This window comes from Agelaius tricolor, unplaced genomic scaffold, assembly GCF_023055355.1.
Source record: "Agelaius tricolor isolate 1412-34295 unplaced genomic scaffold, bAgeTri1.0.p SCAF_10, whole genome shotgun sequence".
In the NCBI taxonomy this organism is placed as follows: Eukaryota; Metazoa; Chordata; class Aves; order Passeriformes; family Icteridae; genus Agelaius; species Agelaius tricolor.
In genome coordinates, this window is record NW_027269270.1 from 13,455,343 (window position 1) to 13,473,817 (window position 18,475).

At 38.7% G+C, this 18,475-nt stretch overlaps 3 protein-coding genes across 3 annotated transcripts in view; 2 read left to right on the top strand and 1 right to left on the bottom strand.

Moving 5' to 3' along the window:
- TTN (titin) overlaps positions 1 to 1,311 on the top strand; it is a 235,038-nt gene extending 233,727 nt beyond the window's left edge. The window contains 1 exon segment of the mRNA XM_071434272.1: positions 47 to 1,311. Coding sequence (XP_071290373.1) covers positions 47 to 345 — 299 coding nt within the window. The 3' untranslated portion in view covers positions 346 to 1,311.
- Positions 1,312 to 4,617: 3,306 nt separating this feature from the next.
- Positions 4,618 to 14,052, bottom strand: PLEKHA3 (pleckstrin homology domain containing A3). The gene is made up of 8 exons (XM_071434831.1): positions 13,780 to 14,052; positions 12,179 to 12,295; positions 10,937 to 11,092; positions 10,153 to 10,289; positions 9,031 to 9,195; positions 7,831 to 7,874; positions 7,194 to 7,309; positions 4,618 to 6,482 (listed from the first exon to the last, which is right to left on the bottom strand). Exons 1-8 carry the CDS (start codon positions 13,817 to 13,819, stop codon positions 6,355 to 6,357), a joined length of 903 nt encoding a protein of 300 aa, XP_071290932.1. The 5' UTR covers positions 13,820 to 14,052; the 3' UTR covers positions 4,618 to 6,354.
- Positions 14,053 to 14,108: 56 nt separating this feature from the next.
- On the top strand, positions 14,109 to 18,406 carry FKBP7 (FKBP prolyl isomerase 7). Its single transcript, XM_071434832.1, has 4 exons — positions 14,109 to 14,456; positions 15,756 to 15,907; positions 17,604 to 17,737; positions 18,045 to 18,406. The coding sequence occupies exons 1-4, from the start codon at positions 14,248 to 14,250 to the stop codon at positions 18,204 to 18,206; spliced, it is 657 nt and encodes a 218-aa protein (XP_071290933.1). The 5' UTR covers positions 14,109 to 14,247; the 3' UTR covers positions 18,207 to 18,406.
- Positions 18,407 to 18,475: the final 69 nt, after the last annotated feature.

Genomic DNA, 18,475 nt, shown 5'->3' on the forward strand with positions numbered 1-18,475 from the left:
TAGTGAAAACAGACTAACTTGGTATTTCTTCCCCTATTTTATAAAGGAGTACCACCCAAAATCGAAGCTCTCCCATCTGATATCAGCATTGAGGAAGGAAAAGTTCTCACACTATCCTGTGCCTTTTCGGGTGAACCTGCTCCTGAAATAACATGGTACTGCAGAGGGAGAAAAATTACCAGTCAGGACCAGCAAGGCAGATTCCACATCGAAACCAGTGAAGATCTAACCACCCTGATCATCATGGATGTCCAGAAGAACGATGGTGGACTTTATACTCTGAATTTAGGGAATGAATTTGGTACCGATTCTGCCACTGTGAATATAAATATCCGATCACCTTAGAGAGCTTAATCTGTATTATTTACACTTGTATTTTTACAAGTGATTCATATATGGACTGAAATATCTGATATGTAAATATAAAAGAAAAATATTTTTTTACCTACCTGAACGAGACAAAGTCCAGATCTATACATTATGACTTATAGTCATTATTGACCTAAGAATTTAAACCACTTTTTTCACTGACATGTACATACTGTATATAGCCGAAGTTAACGGTTATGAAGTTTTGTACCGTTTATTTTATGACATTTTGAAATGTAACTTTTGGAACTAACAGTTGGCAGGGGAAAGTTTCCTAGCAAACGACTACCATGCTCAACATTTAACTAATTTTTGCGCCTCAACTCATTGTTGATGTCTAAGAATGCCTCAACAGGTAGAGAGGCTCCCTGTTGAAGATTACCTACACCTAAGACATGATACTGTGCACAGTATTTCATACGTGCACAAATATTTATTTTGAATCAGAAATGTAAGGCATTGGTGATGTTTGCAATTACCCTCCTGTAAGCATTGCTTTAATGTTTTACATTGGCTCTGATTATGTCATAATTTTCCTACCTGACTGACAATTTCTGGACAAAGTGCGAGCGGCCAGCACTTTGTTCACCCACTGTGTACTGTTTCTGACATATTGACTGCCTGAATAGCTTTTAAAAAAGTAACATCACCTGGCCATCCCCTTAATCAACAAAGCTATTTAGGTATTCAAGTGCAGCAGCAGTACCCCATCTCGGAGGTTCTTAGGGTGCAGTGAGTGAGTTTGTGTGATAGTATTAGACACCCAGTAGTCACTTCCGGGCAACTAAGCAATGAACCACAGTTTGAAAACAAACTGTTGCTACAACACCAAATACCAGCCTTCACTTCAATTTGCTTTAGTTCTCCTAATGTAGTGATAGAGCTTAGTAGTTGTTGAACCTCCTTGAGATAGAATTGTTCATTTGAAATAAAGCATGCTTTCTGCACCGTAAAGTCTGTGACTCCTTTATTTATTATGCTGCTGTTCCTGTACTACACTACAGAAAAAGAGTTGCTGAAACAAAAGATGAGACAGAAATGCAGTTCAGCAATGTAAACCAGGTAGTTAACTGCTGACAATCCAGCCATCTGTCAGAAGCAGCCTATCCACTAGCCAGCCTTGGAAAGTTACTTCAAAAAAAAATGTTCTTCACAGGTTCCTTATTGACAAAGGATAAATTCTAGCACATGCCTAAGCATTGTGCTGTTCTTACCCTTCTGTTATTTCCAGGCTTTCCTCTACACCATCTTGGTTTTTTGGCAGCTTCAACCTGTACAGACTAGTTGCCCCTAATTGCCTGGACCAACAAGTTGTCACCTGCAGTGGGTGATTAATCAATTCTTCATCCCACAAGTCAGATGACTTATCTGTCAGAGCAAAGCCTGTCTTCACATTTGGGGAGCTGTGGGAGGGGTTGGGATATGTTATCCATGGGGAAAAGAGTATCAAGGTCAAAGGAGCAAGTCTGCTTCTAGAATTCACTCTGTAGAAAAAGCTTGAGAGCAAACACATTCACAAAAATGCAACACTTCAGGAGCTGTAAAATTCTCTGAAGTGGAGCAAGAGCATTACTTAGCAAACATGATGTCATCGCTGTGATTCTCAACATATCACTAACACTAAAAAAAAAAAACACCACCACAAACAAACTCAAGTTCATCAGAAGAAATGGAGCAGATAAAATATTTAAAAACCTATGCCAAAAAGACTCACTGTAGAATCTTTTTTTATACTTTCCTATAACCCTATATATTATCACTCTCTATCCAAATTATGCAGGGAAGCTAAGAAATAGGGACAAAACAAGGATTAATGTAAAAAAAAAGGATTTCAGAAAAGCTAAGCTCGGGATCAGGACTAAATCCAAATTTTTTGAAGTGATGGAAGCAATAATTATTATAAGTATGAAAGTGTTTAAGAGGACATGGTATTTCTTCCTTAGAGAGAAAAGTTTAAAAAAATTAAGTTTAAAAGGCTGTTTATTTTAATCTTTAAACCATTCAAAGAAAAAAAAAATATAACTCAAGAAAGTTTCTAATTCTCATTTCTTTAGATGTTTAAAAACACACCAACCAACAAACTCAATACAAGAAAAAAATGCATAGGTACAGTCTTGTTTAGCTAACAAGTAACTTGTGTACACAGGCACATAATAAAGCTAACACTAAAAACACACTGGATATTTAATTATCTCAGCAGAAGGAGATAAGTGATAGACAGCATGTGCAGATTTAACCCTGGCCTCTTCTACACAAAGGCTGCTGGAAACTAAATCTCACATGGCCTCTAAACACTCAGTCAATGAAGAGGAAACACACTGTGTGTTGTTGTCTGTGATGGTGTAAGCAAGTTCATCCTGCCAGCACCTCTCTGGCCCAACTCTGCACAGCACTTAAAAGCAAGCACTTTCGGCAAATGAGTCACTCATGTCTAAAAATAGGATTTAAAATGCTCAGGGGCTTTGCTGAAACACAGCTTGAATAGATAATGTTGCAGGCCGACCAGCTGAGCCAGTGTTTTTCCACAAGACTGCTAAGCAAATGCTAACCTACAGTGACATTGCTGAAGTCACAACCCAAAGCTTTGATATCCCATTGCACAGAACACATCCCTAAGAATAACATTTTTCAAGACAACAGATTAAGCAATCTTTGGGTGAAAAGACATAAACATTTTGAATTATTTACTTATTATATCCAGGTCAAATACTGGGATTTCTAACTATACAAGCTGACATTTGCTTTCTTAGATAGACAGATCAGATCTATTGTGCTATAGGACCAAATTTATAAAAGTATCTCACCACTGATATAGTGTATGAAAGCCTTTGGCATTCATGTTTCCTGAGTGCTGATGCGTAAGGAAAAACTTTTTAACAAAGCTCTGTGAGCTGCTGTATAAATCCTACTATAAAGCTATGTATTTTCCACTACCATTTTACATGTGGCAGCCTGAGAAAAATAATGTAATGGTGGAGAGTAATAATAACACTGAGAGATTAATGTTATTGCATTCTAGCTGGTTTTCAGACATAGACATTTCCTTTATTCAGGTATCATACACCTTTTAAAAGTTTCTAAGTTGCACCAACAGGAAAAACAGCTTACACCAGAATATTCAGTGATAGGGGTGTAGCAAAACTCAAGTTTATAATTTGTGAAAATGATCTTTAAAAAACCAATAGGTGGGATTTCAATTTTTAAGTAAGGAATAACATTTTTTGCAGAAGCAACCACTGAAGTATTCCTATCTCAAAGATTGCTTTCTCTGAGGAAAAGAAGTTTAAAAAGTGAAGCTGAATTACTAAGTTGAAAGACATAACATTAATTTACAGTACTTTAAAAGCCCCTGAACACTGAAATCTCAGTATTCATAGCTCTCCAAATCACTGAATGCCTCCCCATTAATTCTTTATAATTGAAGCTGGTAATTTCCTAGCATTCTATTTCTAATTATCTGATGTTAGGAGCTTTAGAGATATAACCAAAGTTACTGCTTTTCATCTAAATATATGTCCCACGCTTATATTCTTTAGGTGATGAAATTTGAGCTAGTTTCAGACTGATCTCAGAAGCACGTGAGATCAAAACTAGAAGCACCAACTACCTATGCTGCTGAGACTCAGCTCTCATTCTGCACTAGCAAGAATGATGCAATCAGGCATTCCTGATAAGCTCTCCCATAAATTTGGAAATTAAATATGTAAGAGCAGCCAGGTATTTTTTAGTCTTACTTTGCATGGATCATCGTGATTCAGCCAGATAATTTTCAGAAATTATTTCTTAACTTCAGTTACCAAAAATATGACAGCATATTATCTTCACTAATGTCACTGAAATATTTTTTAGGATGTTTGGTACAGATATCTATATAAAGGCTGATTAAATAGAAACATAACACACATATAAATATAAAGCTGAAATGATGGCTTTGTGGACCTAGAAAACTCCAAAACAGCACTGAAGCAATTACATGCAAATTTTGTGCTTGGATGTGATCACAACAACTTTTGTCTTGTGGCACTATTTAAAATTATTACCTACTACTACTACATTCACTGATCAGTCTCACTTTGTCTTTGCACAACATGTAGTCCAGCCTCTTTTCTTCACAGTAGGTGGAAGCAGAAATAGGTATCTGTCATTGTGACATATAATTAACACTGCAGAAACTGGCAGAAACCTCAGTGAAGTTTCAAAAAGCACTTCTGACAGTGTATAATTCAAGACAACACTCTCACTGCAGTATGTAGTTTACTTCTCTGAACATCTTCTTTAATACTTATTTTTACATTTGTCATGTCATACAGAATACATTAAAGCAAACATTCAGAAAAAAAAAATGTACAAGCTGTGTGTGGCTGATATGCATATGCCAGTTTGCATGAAAACAGAACTGAGCACAAATGACAGCTCTGAGCTGGTATCCACAAACCCCTTTTACAAACCATTCCATTCCACTTGAACCTGACATAATGCTTTATAAACTGGCATTTTATATAAGGCCAACAGCTCATATGTTTTTCCTCAATATTTGGACCTATTTTGATTTAGATAAATCAATATTCCAAAAATTTATAAGGAAAGCTCCTATGCCCATCTGTTCTTTCCAGCCTGCTTCAAATCATTTATATACACAAAAGGAAGACTAGTTAAACCAAATTAAAGATCTGATTATAAAAACAGATTTTGGTATGTGCTTGAGTACAAAAAACCCTGTACATTTATTTAGCAATTGTGTAAATCAAGAACAGTAAATGGCTTGCTTCAAGTGCTCTACAGCTAAGACTTCATAGACCAAGTTCATCCCTAAACAAACACCCTAAAAATCCCCAAAAACTTACGCTGCTAATATTAACAACCTTCTGGACCAAGGTGCTAGTAGGCACTATTGTATTATATTACTCATTAATTATTAAGAGAGTCAGACTCTGACCTCACTTACAGTTAATGCAAATTTACACTGATGTAACTGAGACCAGAATCCATCTTCTGGTGTATACCATCCTCAAATGATATAAAGGAGTTGCAAAAACAGACCCTCCCTTTTGTATAAATATGTCATAAATAAAACATTTATAGATACAAATATTCATTACTACAGCAGCTTAGAACGGTCTAACATTTCAGCTCTTGTTTTTATCACACTTTGCTAAAAACACATCTTAAGTAAGCAGAGTAAATCTTAACAGCACTGTATTAATTATTTGTGATGCTACACACCCCAGAAACAATTTATGCACATTTTGAAGCTTTCAGTAGATCTTTAGACCTTTAGTAGTGAAAGTAGGTAGAAATTTTTGATGCAAAAAAGAATAAATAAATAAAAACTATTAAATATCCCATGTTTGGTACAAATACTTCATATTAAGTTATTTTTATACATTTGTTTAGAAAAATACACTAAATATTTCTACTTTCATTGCCTAAAAATAAGGACTGGATTATGTATATCCTTGTGTTTTTAAAGGCAGCAATGACAATTACTGCCAAGCTGCTGGAGCAGAGCCATCAGTGCCCATTCCCACAGCCCTTACACTGGCAAACAAAAAGCCATTGTGGGGCTAATCACAGCTCCAGGTGGATGACCTGGTACAAATGACCAAGAGGCCCATGGCACAAGTTGCATTTTCTCCAAAAAAATGAAAACTTTTTGCTGAATTTTATAATGCTTGTTTACTAACGTATCGGTCAGACCTCCACACTTTTTTTAAAAAGAGCTGCATTTACAAATGTGGATGCTTATCTGTTAAAGCCATCATTTGTTCCAAAAAATGCACATTCAAACTGTGAAATATTAGGAAAATACTCTTGCAAATAAACTATATAAAGATAAAATACACTTCAAAGATAGTATTTACGTTATTCTATAAAGTGCAGAGAAATCCTTCTAAAAAGGGAAATAACTACTTCCTATAACAACAGTATAATTACAGCAGCTTTTGCATAGCATTATTTATAGAAAATTTAATACTTTCAGTTGCTTCAGGAGGAAAAGGATGTAAGAGTCTCTTCCAGTTCAGATCTTTCCTTTGACACTGATTTACTTTCTTCAGGAATGGTTGATGATACCAGATCTCCATTGACAGCACCTCTAGAACAATGGGCAGATCCTATAAAGAGATCAACTAAGTATTTAATTTTCAATCCCTGAAAGTATCATCCAATCTGTCAATTATTGTATTTGTAAAGTATTTCCTAAATATAATCAATCAGAAGTCATGTTAAAGTCTGCTTGAGAGGAGTTATAATGGAGTCAAAATGCCAGCAAGATTCAGAAGGAAAAAACATCAAAGAACTGACTACTAATTCAGCCCATCTAATCAGGGACTAAATTCTGATCATGATCTTTATTACTGGCAAGGATGTGTGCCTTCAGAGTTGTGCAGTTCTCTACAAAAGGCAAGAAGCCACTGAAATGAACGACCTGTCCACAATGCACTGAGTGAACTATCCCTGCAATTCACAGAAGTCAAAAAAAGGTAATTTCTTCTGTGACAATAAGCAGGTGGCAAACAGCAATTTCCACATCACTTACCAGATAATCATTCATGTGAACAAACATCCCTTTTCTAGATAGGTCTTAATTTTATCTTGCCAGTAATCCCACTGTTCTCAATATAACTACTCCAGCTGCAAGATCATTTTTAATATCGACGGAAGCCAGCCCAAGTCAACAGGTAACAAACTATACAAGTGCTCCGATTTATAATATAGGAATCTTACAAACAAAACAATTTTCCTCATGCCAATATCAGTGCTGCTCTAAACAAGGAAATAAATTGTACTGGAAGATACAAAAACTCCCTCCCTTTCAAACTTACTCTGAGACTCTTCAGAAGGTGTATCACTGTAAGATTCTGTATCCGAGTACGTTCTTCTGCGCCGCTGAGAAAATCGGTGAAGAGATGAACCCGGTTCTTTTACAGAGTGATTAATCCTACAAAGGAAGTGAGATCTATTAGCAAGCAAAATCTGTAACAACCCACACAAATTTCATATACTTTAAATTGGAAATAACTTTGGTGCTTAGATTAAATTGTCAGTATTAATGTTTTTTTGCTAGTCTACCATAGCAGACTAAAAATAGCACAGTCAAGAATCTTAGTTTCACAACTAGAAAGCCTGAAAGTGGAAATAAAAATGAAGGAAATAATTTGAGAAACTGAAATACTGAGTGAAAAATAATGTTAGCGTTTCAAGCTCTAATTTCATGAACTTGTCAAAACTAGCCATTTGCATAAAGCTTCTAGCATGATGCAATTTTGGTACTGTATTAAAAATAGAAGCTGCCACCAATAGCTGATAATCTGCACCTTTTGTTTTTAAAATAAGATCAATTTATCATTTTTAATTTTTTCTCCATGCAAACAATTCTTCTCACATTTTGATTTTGATGCTAGCAAGTTCAGGGAGGTCTTTTGAGACACAAGAAAAAAATTTAAGGAAACAGAAAATTACCTTTCTGAATAGCAAGGACCAGGGTGGCTAATGGAACGCTTCATCTAGGGAGAAAAAAATTCCAAAGAACAAACAACACCAAAAATTTCACAAGCTACTCAGAAGAATAATATAGATATCTACACTACTCCTTGCTTTATTTACAGTCTTTACAAAGAGAGACGGCAATATTTTTTTTATAAAAAGCAACCACTCTCAGTTAAAAATCTGATTAAACTATATGAAAATAGATGGATTGCCATCAATATTAAAAATTTTAGAACATTCACACAGGAAATAGTTTACTACAAAAAGATGCTACCTCCTGTCTATGGAATTCATTCCCTCTTTCACTGAAGCTTCTCAAGGAGCCATTGTTAATTGCTATGATATACAGAAGTATCAAGACATTTTTCCTTTACCAAATGGAAGTTCAAATTCCTCATTACACAATAAAGCCAAATTATGCCTCTTGATTCCTTGTGGTTTCTCTGCTATTACTGTCAAATCTCTATGCATATCAAAGAAAGTTACTATTTTAAATCATAATGATCAGCTTTGTAAGTAAAGTGATTGAAGATAAAGAGATGAGAGATCCATATGGAAAGAAAGAGATTCCCACAACAGAATTGCACAATACAGCTCATCTTGGAATACATATACAGAACTGAGAAAGCATTTGATTGCCCATACATTGTCCTTCTAAAGGAATTAATTCATAGTGAATAGTTATGCAAGTAATATCTTTATCATTATATATCTTTTTGTTAAATAAGGGAATGATATATTAATACAAACATCTTAAATTACATACACTGAAAAATATGCTATCTTGCTAAAGTGCTTCAAGTCAGAAACCACTTAAGCAAGAGGTGAAGTTATGTAATATTTATGATCAGTGTATAGTTAGCACTCTAGAAAAACCTAACAGTTGAACTTAGGAAAAGTTAAACCTCATTCATATATGATATACCTCATTACAGGGCCTTGACACGTATGATAAACTACTCTGATGATGTAAAGGCTAGCAAACTGCAAAGCAAAAGACTGAGAACGGAAAACTGATTTATATTTGGGACCAGTACTGATTTATAACTCAGTCAAGATTTCAACTGTGGACATCATAGCATGTAACAATAGCACAGGGTTCTGCCACTCCTCCCCCCCAGTCTAACCACCAGTATGACACTTAGAAAAGATAATATTTCAAAATGTCTAAACCATTTGAATAGGTGATGGTGACACAGGAGAAACCAAGGGATCAGGGTGAGGCAGCTGGAACATTTCTGGCTTAAACTTGGCATTAGCAATCTTCACACATTCTTCAAGTGTTGTGATAAATGTATTACATGTGGCACTAAGCAAGGAAGAGGCTTCATTCATGTTCTGAAAGTAAATGAAAGCACAAGCATAAGCAAGGAAAAAAAATAAAATATTCAAATACAACTTTCCTTCACCACCTCTCCCAGACACACTAATCTCCCTCATTACCACTAAGAATTTATATTTCCCATTTTTTTAATCAAATGTATGCCTTACCATAAGGCCAATTTAAGAAAACACATGTGACAGCATTGCAATTTCTTTCTGACATCTGAATTTCTTTAGGGTACCAGCCAACAATGCCTTACTGCAAAGCTTGTCTCAGAGTAACTAACTGGTATCAGAAGATCATTCAGTGAAACAAATGAATTGCAGCAGAAGGTGTGAACGGTTTTCTCACTCTAGAGCAAGGAGATGCAGATCCATTTCACCTATCTAAACTGAAAACTTGCTCTGTTGTGACTAAGTGTCAACCCCTAGCTTTGCACTAAAGGACCAACAACATTGCTCACATGCTGCTCAAGAGTGCAAAGAATGGAGTCATTCACAGTTTCCAGTCCTTTCATTCAAAAGCAGAAATACATTCTAGCATTGTACTTGTGCACATTCAGAGACAGATATCTACACTGCATGTTTCCAATGCCTGGAACACTACCTTTCACTGATAAGAAAATGGAATACCATCCCGCATAAGAAAGTAAGAATGGACAAACTAAGATTGTTTCAACTACTTGAACAGAGATGCAAAACAAGACAAAATATTGTATTTCTCATATGATAGCTCTACTGGCCTTTCAACCAAATGGCTCAGGAACACAACTGGTTCCTAACACCTGGCACAATTACAGTTAAACCATCCAGGCACTTTACACACAGAAAATCACTATTAGTACATCTACACACAAGCATTCAAAAATTGACATTAACACTGGGGAGATTAATAAGGTTTAAGACAACAACAGTAACTTGTTGTGAGGTGTATTATATAATGGAATGAAAACAAATTCTAGAATTGTGCACCTCAATGCTGGGAGGAGAGCGAGTCTCATCATGGTGAACAAATTCTTGTATGGTATGAACTTGCTGCATCAAAAGATCACAGTAGAGACGAAGTTCAGACATTTTGGTTTTAAGAGATTCATTGGTCTCACTTATTTCTATGGAAAAAAATGGAAATATAAATTTATTGCATACAATGTACATATACATTGTAATATTTAAGCACTTTTCACTTAAAGATCAATTTAAAAATCCACTTAAACCTCCACTTGATTTTGAGGAAAACTGGATTCTGCAATGAATCAAGAATTACACTTGAAGCAAACAATACTTTCAGATAACTGGTGCTAATTTAATTACTATTATGAAAAAGGCACATTATCAGGAAAACTAAAGTTGAAATCTTTCTTGGCTGCTATGTAATGTCGAAAAAAATATTGGACAAAACTTATGTCACCCACCAGAATGGCTGGAAACGGCTACATTAAGCCTTTCAAGAGAAATTATGGAAAAGGTAATAGTTACTATAAAGAGTTAATATAACATCAGAAATGAAATGTCTTCACAACAACTACAAACAGTATGTTTATTCTAGTGACAACAACACCTTGTAGTATTTCAGCTTCTTAAGATACAAGAGATCAATGCAGGTGACTTCTAACTCTAACTCTGAGGGGGAATTTATCATAGAGATGACTACAAATAATTACAACTTATATTAAAAGACTTTGTACCACAACATTTGTACTATGATTATTGGAAGAAGTGTTACCTAGTAACTAGTTACTCTAGGTAACATGCATACCTTTTTCTTTTTTTGTTCTGGTATCTGCTAAACAGGCTTTTGCACTCCCCAGTGCCACCAGCCATCTTTGCCTTTCAGCTGCATTAACTGCTTTCATATAGAAATGCTGCTCCCCCGGGATGATTAGCTCCATTCTTGTGTTGTCTGTAGCATGAACTTGTGTTAGAAGAGAAAAAAAAAAAATTGAAATAATAACCTCAACTGAGTACCAATCATTTATTAAATACTGCTCAAAGTGTTTTAAAATGCTTATGATAATCCCACAGTAATACAGTAAATCACAAAGCACCACTGTTAAGTAAGGAAAAGCTGCTCAGCCTTTCTCCCCCTTTTCTTCACGGAAAGAACAAAATAACAAGCAAAATCAAGTGGAATGGCAAAAAGAAAAAAATTTTTAAAAGTGATCCTCCCCTCTTTATATTTCACTGATTTCATCTAAACTAAAGAAACACTAACAAAAAGGAGCTACCACATGAAAAATTGATTGGGCCACTTGGTGGTCCATGTAAAATAAGTTCCACTTTTTAATAAGAAAGTACCCGCATCACAAGCTGAGTTACCTGTGAGGATCTGGAAAAAATTCATAGTCAACAGCAATAGGAAGCTAGAAAACTCCTTGCTATTAACCAAGGAGGCTGACCTACAGTTAGGAATACTCTAAAGACTAAACTCTTACTTCAGAACAAACCATTCACTTACTGACTGAAATACACCCATCACCTGTGCATATGTGCAGCTGCTAACAGTGACAAAAGTAAAAATTACTCAGGAAATTGAAAGACTAAACACTTCTGGTTTATAAGAATCGCCACTTTTGGATCACTGCTGCTGCTCTTCTGGAAAACTGGCTTTCATGATTCAGTCTCTATCCCTGGTCATAAGAGGAAAAAGCAGTAGAACTAAGCACCTAGCTGACATAACTTTAAGCATGAACCATGTGCACATAACTATTAAAAACAAAAAGTAACAAATGGTGTGTTCTAAATCTCAACAGAACTCTATTATCATATATTAATAATTCATTATTATCTGTGCTAATGAATATTATTAATATTGATAACATTAATTATTAATATCTGTGATAATTCATTATTATCTATGAACTATGAAGCTGACACACTGGACTATAGGTAAACAAAAACAGAGGAGGAAAAACATGTGATGCAAAAATGTATGGTTGGTGATCTTTTCTATTTCCATAGCAGCTAAAATTTTCTCAAGCAGAAATCTATTAATTCTTACCTTTTATTTCACACACAGCCATCTTTATACTTCCTTTGCTGCCTTTGCAAACATCATCCTGGGAATCATAGTATGACAATATCCCATTGTCTAAAACAAACCACCGAGGCTGCCAACCTAGGGAGACCAAAAATGTGAAAGTTTAGTCTAATTCCTAAACTGTAAATAAAATTAATCTATTTGGCTGATAAAAGAGGCAAACATTAAATTATTTTTGTAACACACCAGGAAGTAACCAATCTGAGCAGTCTGGAGACCAAAGCCACTCAATTAACAGACTACTGTTATATGTAAGCCTAAGGAAGGGTTCTGAAGTTGACTGGTTTAGAGCTTCCAGCAGAAGTTAGCTGCATGCTAACAGTCCATGGCATGTATAGCATTCACAGCTACTGTTGAGTTTTTGCTTATTAAATAACAGACTTAAAAGAGGAGCAAACACCACAAGAGTTCATTGCCCTTATCCATTTATCTTTTGCTACAGAAACGTTTTCAGTAATGTAAGTGAAAGTGACAACTTTCATTGTTTTGAAAACAACTTTATGCTCATTCTTTCTCTCATAACCACAACTTTTCCTCTATGTGTTTTCTCTATAGTTACTGTGAAGAAGAGACAAAGACATCAAATATCTATTTAGTTACAGTACAACTGCTCCCTTGTACGAGAAGGCCCATATCTGTGGACACATAATTGCTCTGAAAAATGCAAGATTACACTCTGTACACTTCATTTCACAGCACATCCATACAATCCTCACAACGTGGCCCACATTTTATAATCCCTCAGAACCAAGTTTCCCACCACTTCACACTCACAAGCTGCATATGCTGAAACAGAATTCCCCATATGAAGTGCTGAAGAACCAGAGGGCAAAGAAGATACTGCTAAAGCAGTGTAATAAGAGGCACGATAAAGCATGATCCAATGCTGATCTGCTTGGGAGAGACAATTAGTCCTATCACAGTGGCAGAGGAGAAATGTTTCACCTTGACACCAGTGCCTGCCCACTGCCTGCCCCAGAGGGAGATGGTGTCTCTATTACAGCAGAGGATCAGTCAAAGAGAACAAGGCAAATGCTGATATTCGGTACACTTTTTGTCTGCAGCGCCTCCAAAAACACATTTAACGAAACTGATGTTCATCATGCGCTTTCCAGGCTGGGATACAGGAGCTCGCTGTCCCGCTGAGAGTCTCTGACTAACTCGGCAAGGCGCAATCCAGGTGGCGAGAGGTTCTCGGCAGAAGGCCAGGGCCGGCACCGCTCCGTGCGGCTGCCGGGGCAGTGCGTTCACCCGGCCCGGCCCGGCCGCCGCCCGCACCGGGCGAGAGCGAGGAGCGCTGGCGCTGCCCCCTCCTGCCCGGCCCCGGGGCCGGCTCCAGGCCACCGCCGCCCCAGGGCCACCTCCGTGGCGACGCTCGGCTGCTCTCCGGGGCTCGTATCCGAGCACCAATGTCTCAGGCAACGCGCCACCGACAGCTCCGGCCGGCCGCAGTACGCCGGGACCCCCCGAAGCTCAGCAGCAGCAGCAACAGCAGCGGCGCATCACGGCCGGAGCCGAGCCGAGCCCCAACCGCCGCCCCCGGGCCCGGCCCCCGCGCCTACCCGCTAGATAGTTGGTCCACTTGTACAGGACCCCCTCCATCGCTCAGAGCCCGGCGCCGGGCCGCATCCTCCTGCTCCGCCGCGGGGAACGGGCGGCCGCGGCCGCCGCGGGGATGGCGCTCCCCTCCCGGCCCCACCGCTGCCTCCCCCGCGCGGAGGCGGAGCCGCTCAGCTCAGGCGCGGCGGCCGCGGCGGCTCCGGCGGCGCCGCCTGCCCCGCGGGGCGCTCTGCATCCCCCATGCGCGCCCGGCCGCGCTCCCGGCCCCGCCGCCCCGCGGCCGCTTCCGACGTCCCTTCCACTTCCTGAGCGGAGAGGGCGGCCCGAAGAATCGCCCGCCCCGCGGCCGCTGCTGGGGCCGGGCTCCTCCCCACGTCCGGGGCGGCTGAGACGGAGCGGCGGCGCTGGCTCGGCCCCCGCCCCTCGGCGCGGCGGGGACAGTGCCACGCCGGCGGCCGCCTCGGAGCGATATGGGCCGAGAGCTGACCCTGCTCCTGCTGCCGCTGGCGCTCCTCGCGGCCCCGGCGCGGGCCGAGGGCGGCACGGCGGCAGCGGAGGAGGTTAAGATAGAGGTGCTGCACCTCCCCGAGACCTGCAGCCCGAAGAGCAAGAAGGGCGACCTGCTGAACGCGCACTATGACGGATTCCTGGCCAGCGACGGATCCAAGTTTTACTGCAGGTGAGCGCCGTGGCTCCGGGCCGGAGGACGGGCGGTGGGCCCTGCCCGGAGGGTGCTTGGCACAGCCGATCCTGTCCCCCGAACAAGCGGGACTTGTGGCGCTCCCGGCACACTCGGGGCCCGTACTGACCACAGCAGCAATAGTACTTTACTTTTCCTCAGCCGAGTGTTGAAGGATGCAGAGTTTCGTCAAATTAGGGAGTTCCTAGGAGTCCTAGGGTCTCTAGGGAGAAACTTCGAGGGCCTGTAGCCCACGCCTCACATGGAGCCCCCCTTTGTCAGAGTGGAAAAAATAACCCATTCTGTTGATACTTGCCCTGTTCTGTGCTGTAACCTGTGCAGAAAAACTCGGGTTGGGAGGAGGAGCTCCTGGTAGGAGTGCACACTGACAATTTTAGGCAGAAACTTTTATATAGCATCCACTTCCACATAGTTGGCGCTGTGCAGTGCAACCACATTATTATACTGGTGGTTTGCAGCCTTTTTGCCTCGTGCCTGTTGCTGTTTCCCTTCTTGATTTGTTGTGCCGCCCATTTTACCACAAAGTTACCATTTCGTCTTTTGCTTTTTTGACTTTGCCTCTTCCATCTATCCTCGGGCAATAGCTTAGCTCATTACAAAATCTTGATTCATTCCCCCACTTCTATAATTAAAGAAAAAAACTCAGTATATAGGATAATTCTGCATTTAACAGTACCATTTAAGTTGCATTTCTTTGCCTGTTGAGGTGGCTGACTGGTACATAGAGCATTGTTCTCTGGATGTTTTGCTCAGTTGCTGTTCGGTGTAGTGCCCATACTGGGGAGGCTTCATGTGACCAGAAGCTGCCTCAAGCACTGGCTGTCTGAGCTGGCCAGAGTGGTAGGTGAGCACACAGTACTGCAGTCAGCATTGCCAGGTTCCACCAGCACACACCTGCACTCTCAGTCCCATCCCGTCCTACAGTGTTGTGAACTGCTGAGAACATTTTCACTTTCCAGTGCTCCCCACTTGTAGACTTCCTGCAGTGGCACCTTGTTTCTGGCATGCAGCCTGATCATCAGGAAGATCGGATGTTTTTATAAGAAGTTCAAAAACGAGGTTTTGGGTTTTTTTTAAAAAAGGAAGTTTCCCCTTACATATATCAAAATCTGACCTTAAATTATAAATGTAGCAGAAAAAGTGTTTATACTTTGTATTCTTGCACTCTTAATATTCTTGTGTCTTAATAATCTATGTTCTTACTAGCTGCAACTAAAAATTATATTTATGATAAAAATATTATGTTAATATTACTCATACACAATTTTTTTTTAATAGTCGGACACAAAATGAAGGTCATCCAAAATGGTTTGTTCTGGGTGTTGGACAAGTCATAAAAGGCTTAGATATTGCTATGATGAACATGTGTCCTGGAGAAAAACGGAAAGTGACAATTCCTCCATCATTAGCATACGGACAGCAAGGATATGGTAAAAGTTCTAACTCTAAACTTTGTCTTTCCTGTGTTTTTTACCCTTTGAAACATACAATACGTAGTATTGTAAATGTCTGTGAGAACTGGTGCTCCCATTTGGAGGCAGTGCAGCTGTGCAGCCCCTGCTCATTGCTGTGCAGTTTAAGTAGTCCTGACAGAGACCCACACCTAGGCCTTGCAGTTCCCATTAGAATTCAGTACATGCCACCCAATGTGTTTTCCCAAGTGTTGCCGTAGTGTGAAGCAAAAGGAAGATCTCTATGAGCAATATCAGCATTATTGTTAAAATATTAAATTCCAGTCACATTTCGTTTTATTATTTGACTGCTACCTGTTTAGCCTTCTAATGAAAATCTACATCTTCTGAGTAAAATGGAACATAATGCAGTACAATTAATCTAAATAGAAATAATTTGCTTAAAATACTGCTTATATTCTGAATAGTTAATGGCTCTCATTATCACATTACACAGTAATTGCAACAGCGCAGTGCATGAAATCTGATTTGAATATAAGATAATTCAGTGTGCAGATTACTTTAAAAAAGTTCCAGTACAAGTTTTATGCAGTGTTTGAGCACGCAAATGTAAATAAGTTCAGCTCTGACCTGGGTGTAGGAGTTCCTGTGAAAAGGCAGCTCCTGCTCTATAATAATATTTTGGTACTGATATGTCAGAATTCAATGCATCAGTTTTGTCTTTAATACAATTTCATACAAAAAGGAAAAAACACTGATACAAATAAAAACTGTTCTTTAATATTAGTGTTAACTGTTTGTTCCAGGTAGCACTTGAAGGAAGAAGTAGTATTTTCCTAGAGCACCCCTGTCCTCTGTCTCAGCGTATTCCTGCATGCTGGGGAAGATACCTGCCTAATCTTGAATTAAAAAAGATGCATGTGGCTTTCTAAATCTTTACATGTCTTTCCTTTGTTGGTATGTATATTTGTAAACTGCTGGCACTGAATTCTAGTATTGTAATCTTTCTTTTATAAGGTATATTTAAATCTTGATTTATATTCAGTTGTATTTAAAGCTACTTTTCTAAAGCATGGAAAATTAAAACCTTTTGAACTCTGTTATTTTTGCTATGGCTACTTTAGATGAGTAGTGTAATAGTTTTGTTTATCTTCTGTTTACAAACAGTGTAGATTCTTTAGCTTTTCTTCAGTTTATGAAGGATGAACACAAGCTCAAAATTCTGAGGTTACAGTGTCATGCTCACTGGCTTTGGCAGCTTGCATGTTTGCATTTTAATTTTACACTGCATGATTTTTTATGCTCTTTTGGCACTATTTTAGACTGCATTGGTTTGTTGCTGTCTCTTTTCAGGTCCCTTTTTTTGCCAGAGGCATGATACGTGGACCTGTGTTTGTAGGCAGTGCTGGTTTTACATCAGGTGGCAGAAAATGCTTTGATCCAGGAACAAAGAATTCCAACAGTTGTTTTCTTAATTCAGAGGCCAGACAAATTATTCCAGTAGTTTGAAGCTTCTATGGGGATTTTGAGCAAGATGACTTACATTCTGTTGCTGCTTTTTGAGATGTACATTTTAAACAGCATACGTGTTTTATATATAATATTATTTTACAGCATACGTAAAGTACCTTTTACCATACCTGTGAATTTATCATATATGTGATCTCTGCCCATAGTGTCTGATTCCTTAAACACTTTTTTCTTTTATTCATAGCACAGGGCAAGATTCCACCCAATGCAACACTGATCTTTGAGATTGAACTTTACGCAGTAAATAAAGGACCTCGTAGTGTTGAGGCATTTAATCAAATAGACAAAGACGGTGACAAGAAGCTCTCTGAACTTGAGGTAATATGATACAAATAATTTATAAAACTATAGTTGTGGCTGCAACGGTTTTATCTTTACCTGAGCTCTCTCTGCTGCAGCTGATCACCTAAGGTTTCTGTGTGTTTACACAAACTACACTGTGCTGTAGTTTGCTGAAATTTGCTTTAATACATTAGTAAGTCTCACACTTCCTGTAGACAAGCTGTGGATGTATCTGCACTGGAATCACAATACATTACTTGTATACCCCCAGTGTCCTTGAAGATAGCTAGATTGAGTACTGGCATAAAAGTCACAATGATTTGACATTTTTCTTTTCTTCTAGATAAGCCACTATTTGAAAGAAGAATTTGCAAGAGATGGCAAAAAACGTCATCCTTCCGCCCATGATGAAATCTTAGCTGATATATTTAAGAAGAATGACCATGATAGAGATGGCTTCATATCAGCAAAGGAGTACAATGTCTACCAGCATGATGAACTCTAAGTACTTTAAAAAATCTTTTGCTGTCTTCTGCACACTGAATTCTAAATAATAATACTTTGTCACAGAATTTTTGTATTTTTTTTATAGTGGAACCTTTTTATATCTCTTAGGGTGACTGTAAAAATCTTATTTTTAACATTCAGCTAATAAAATGTGTCAGACGTTTCAAAAGAAAGAAATAAAATTGAAGTACACCATGATCTAATATTTGTGGTGCTTATAACATGTTCCAATCTACAGTATTGCTCACACTGAGCAATACAGCACAC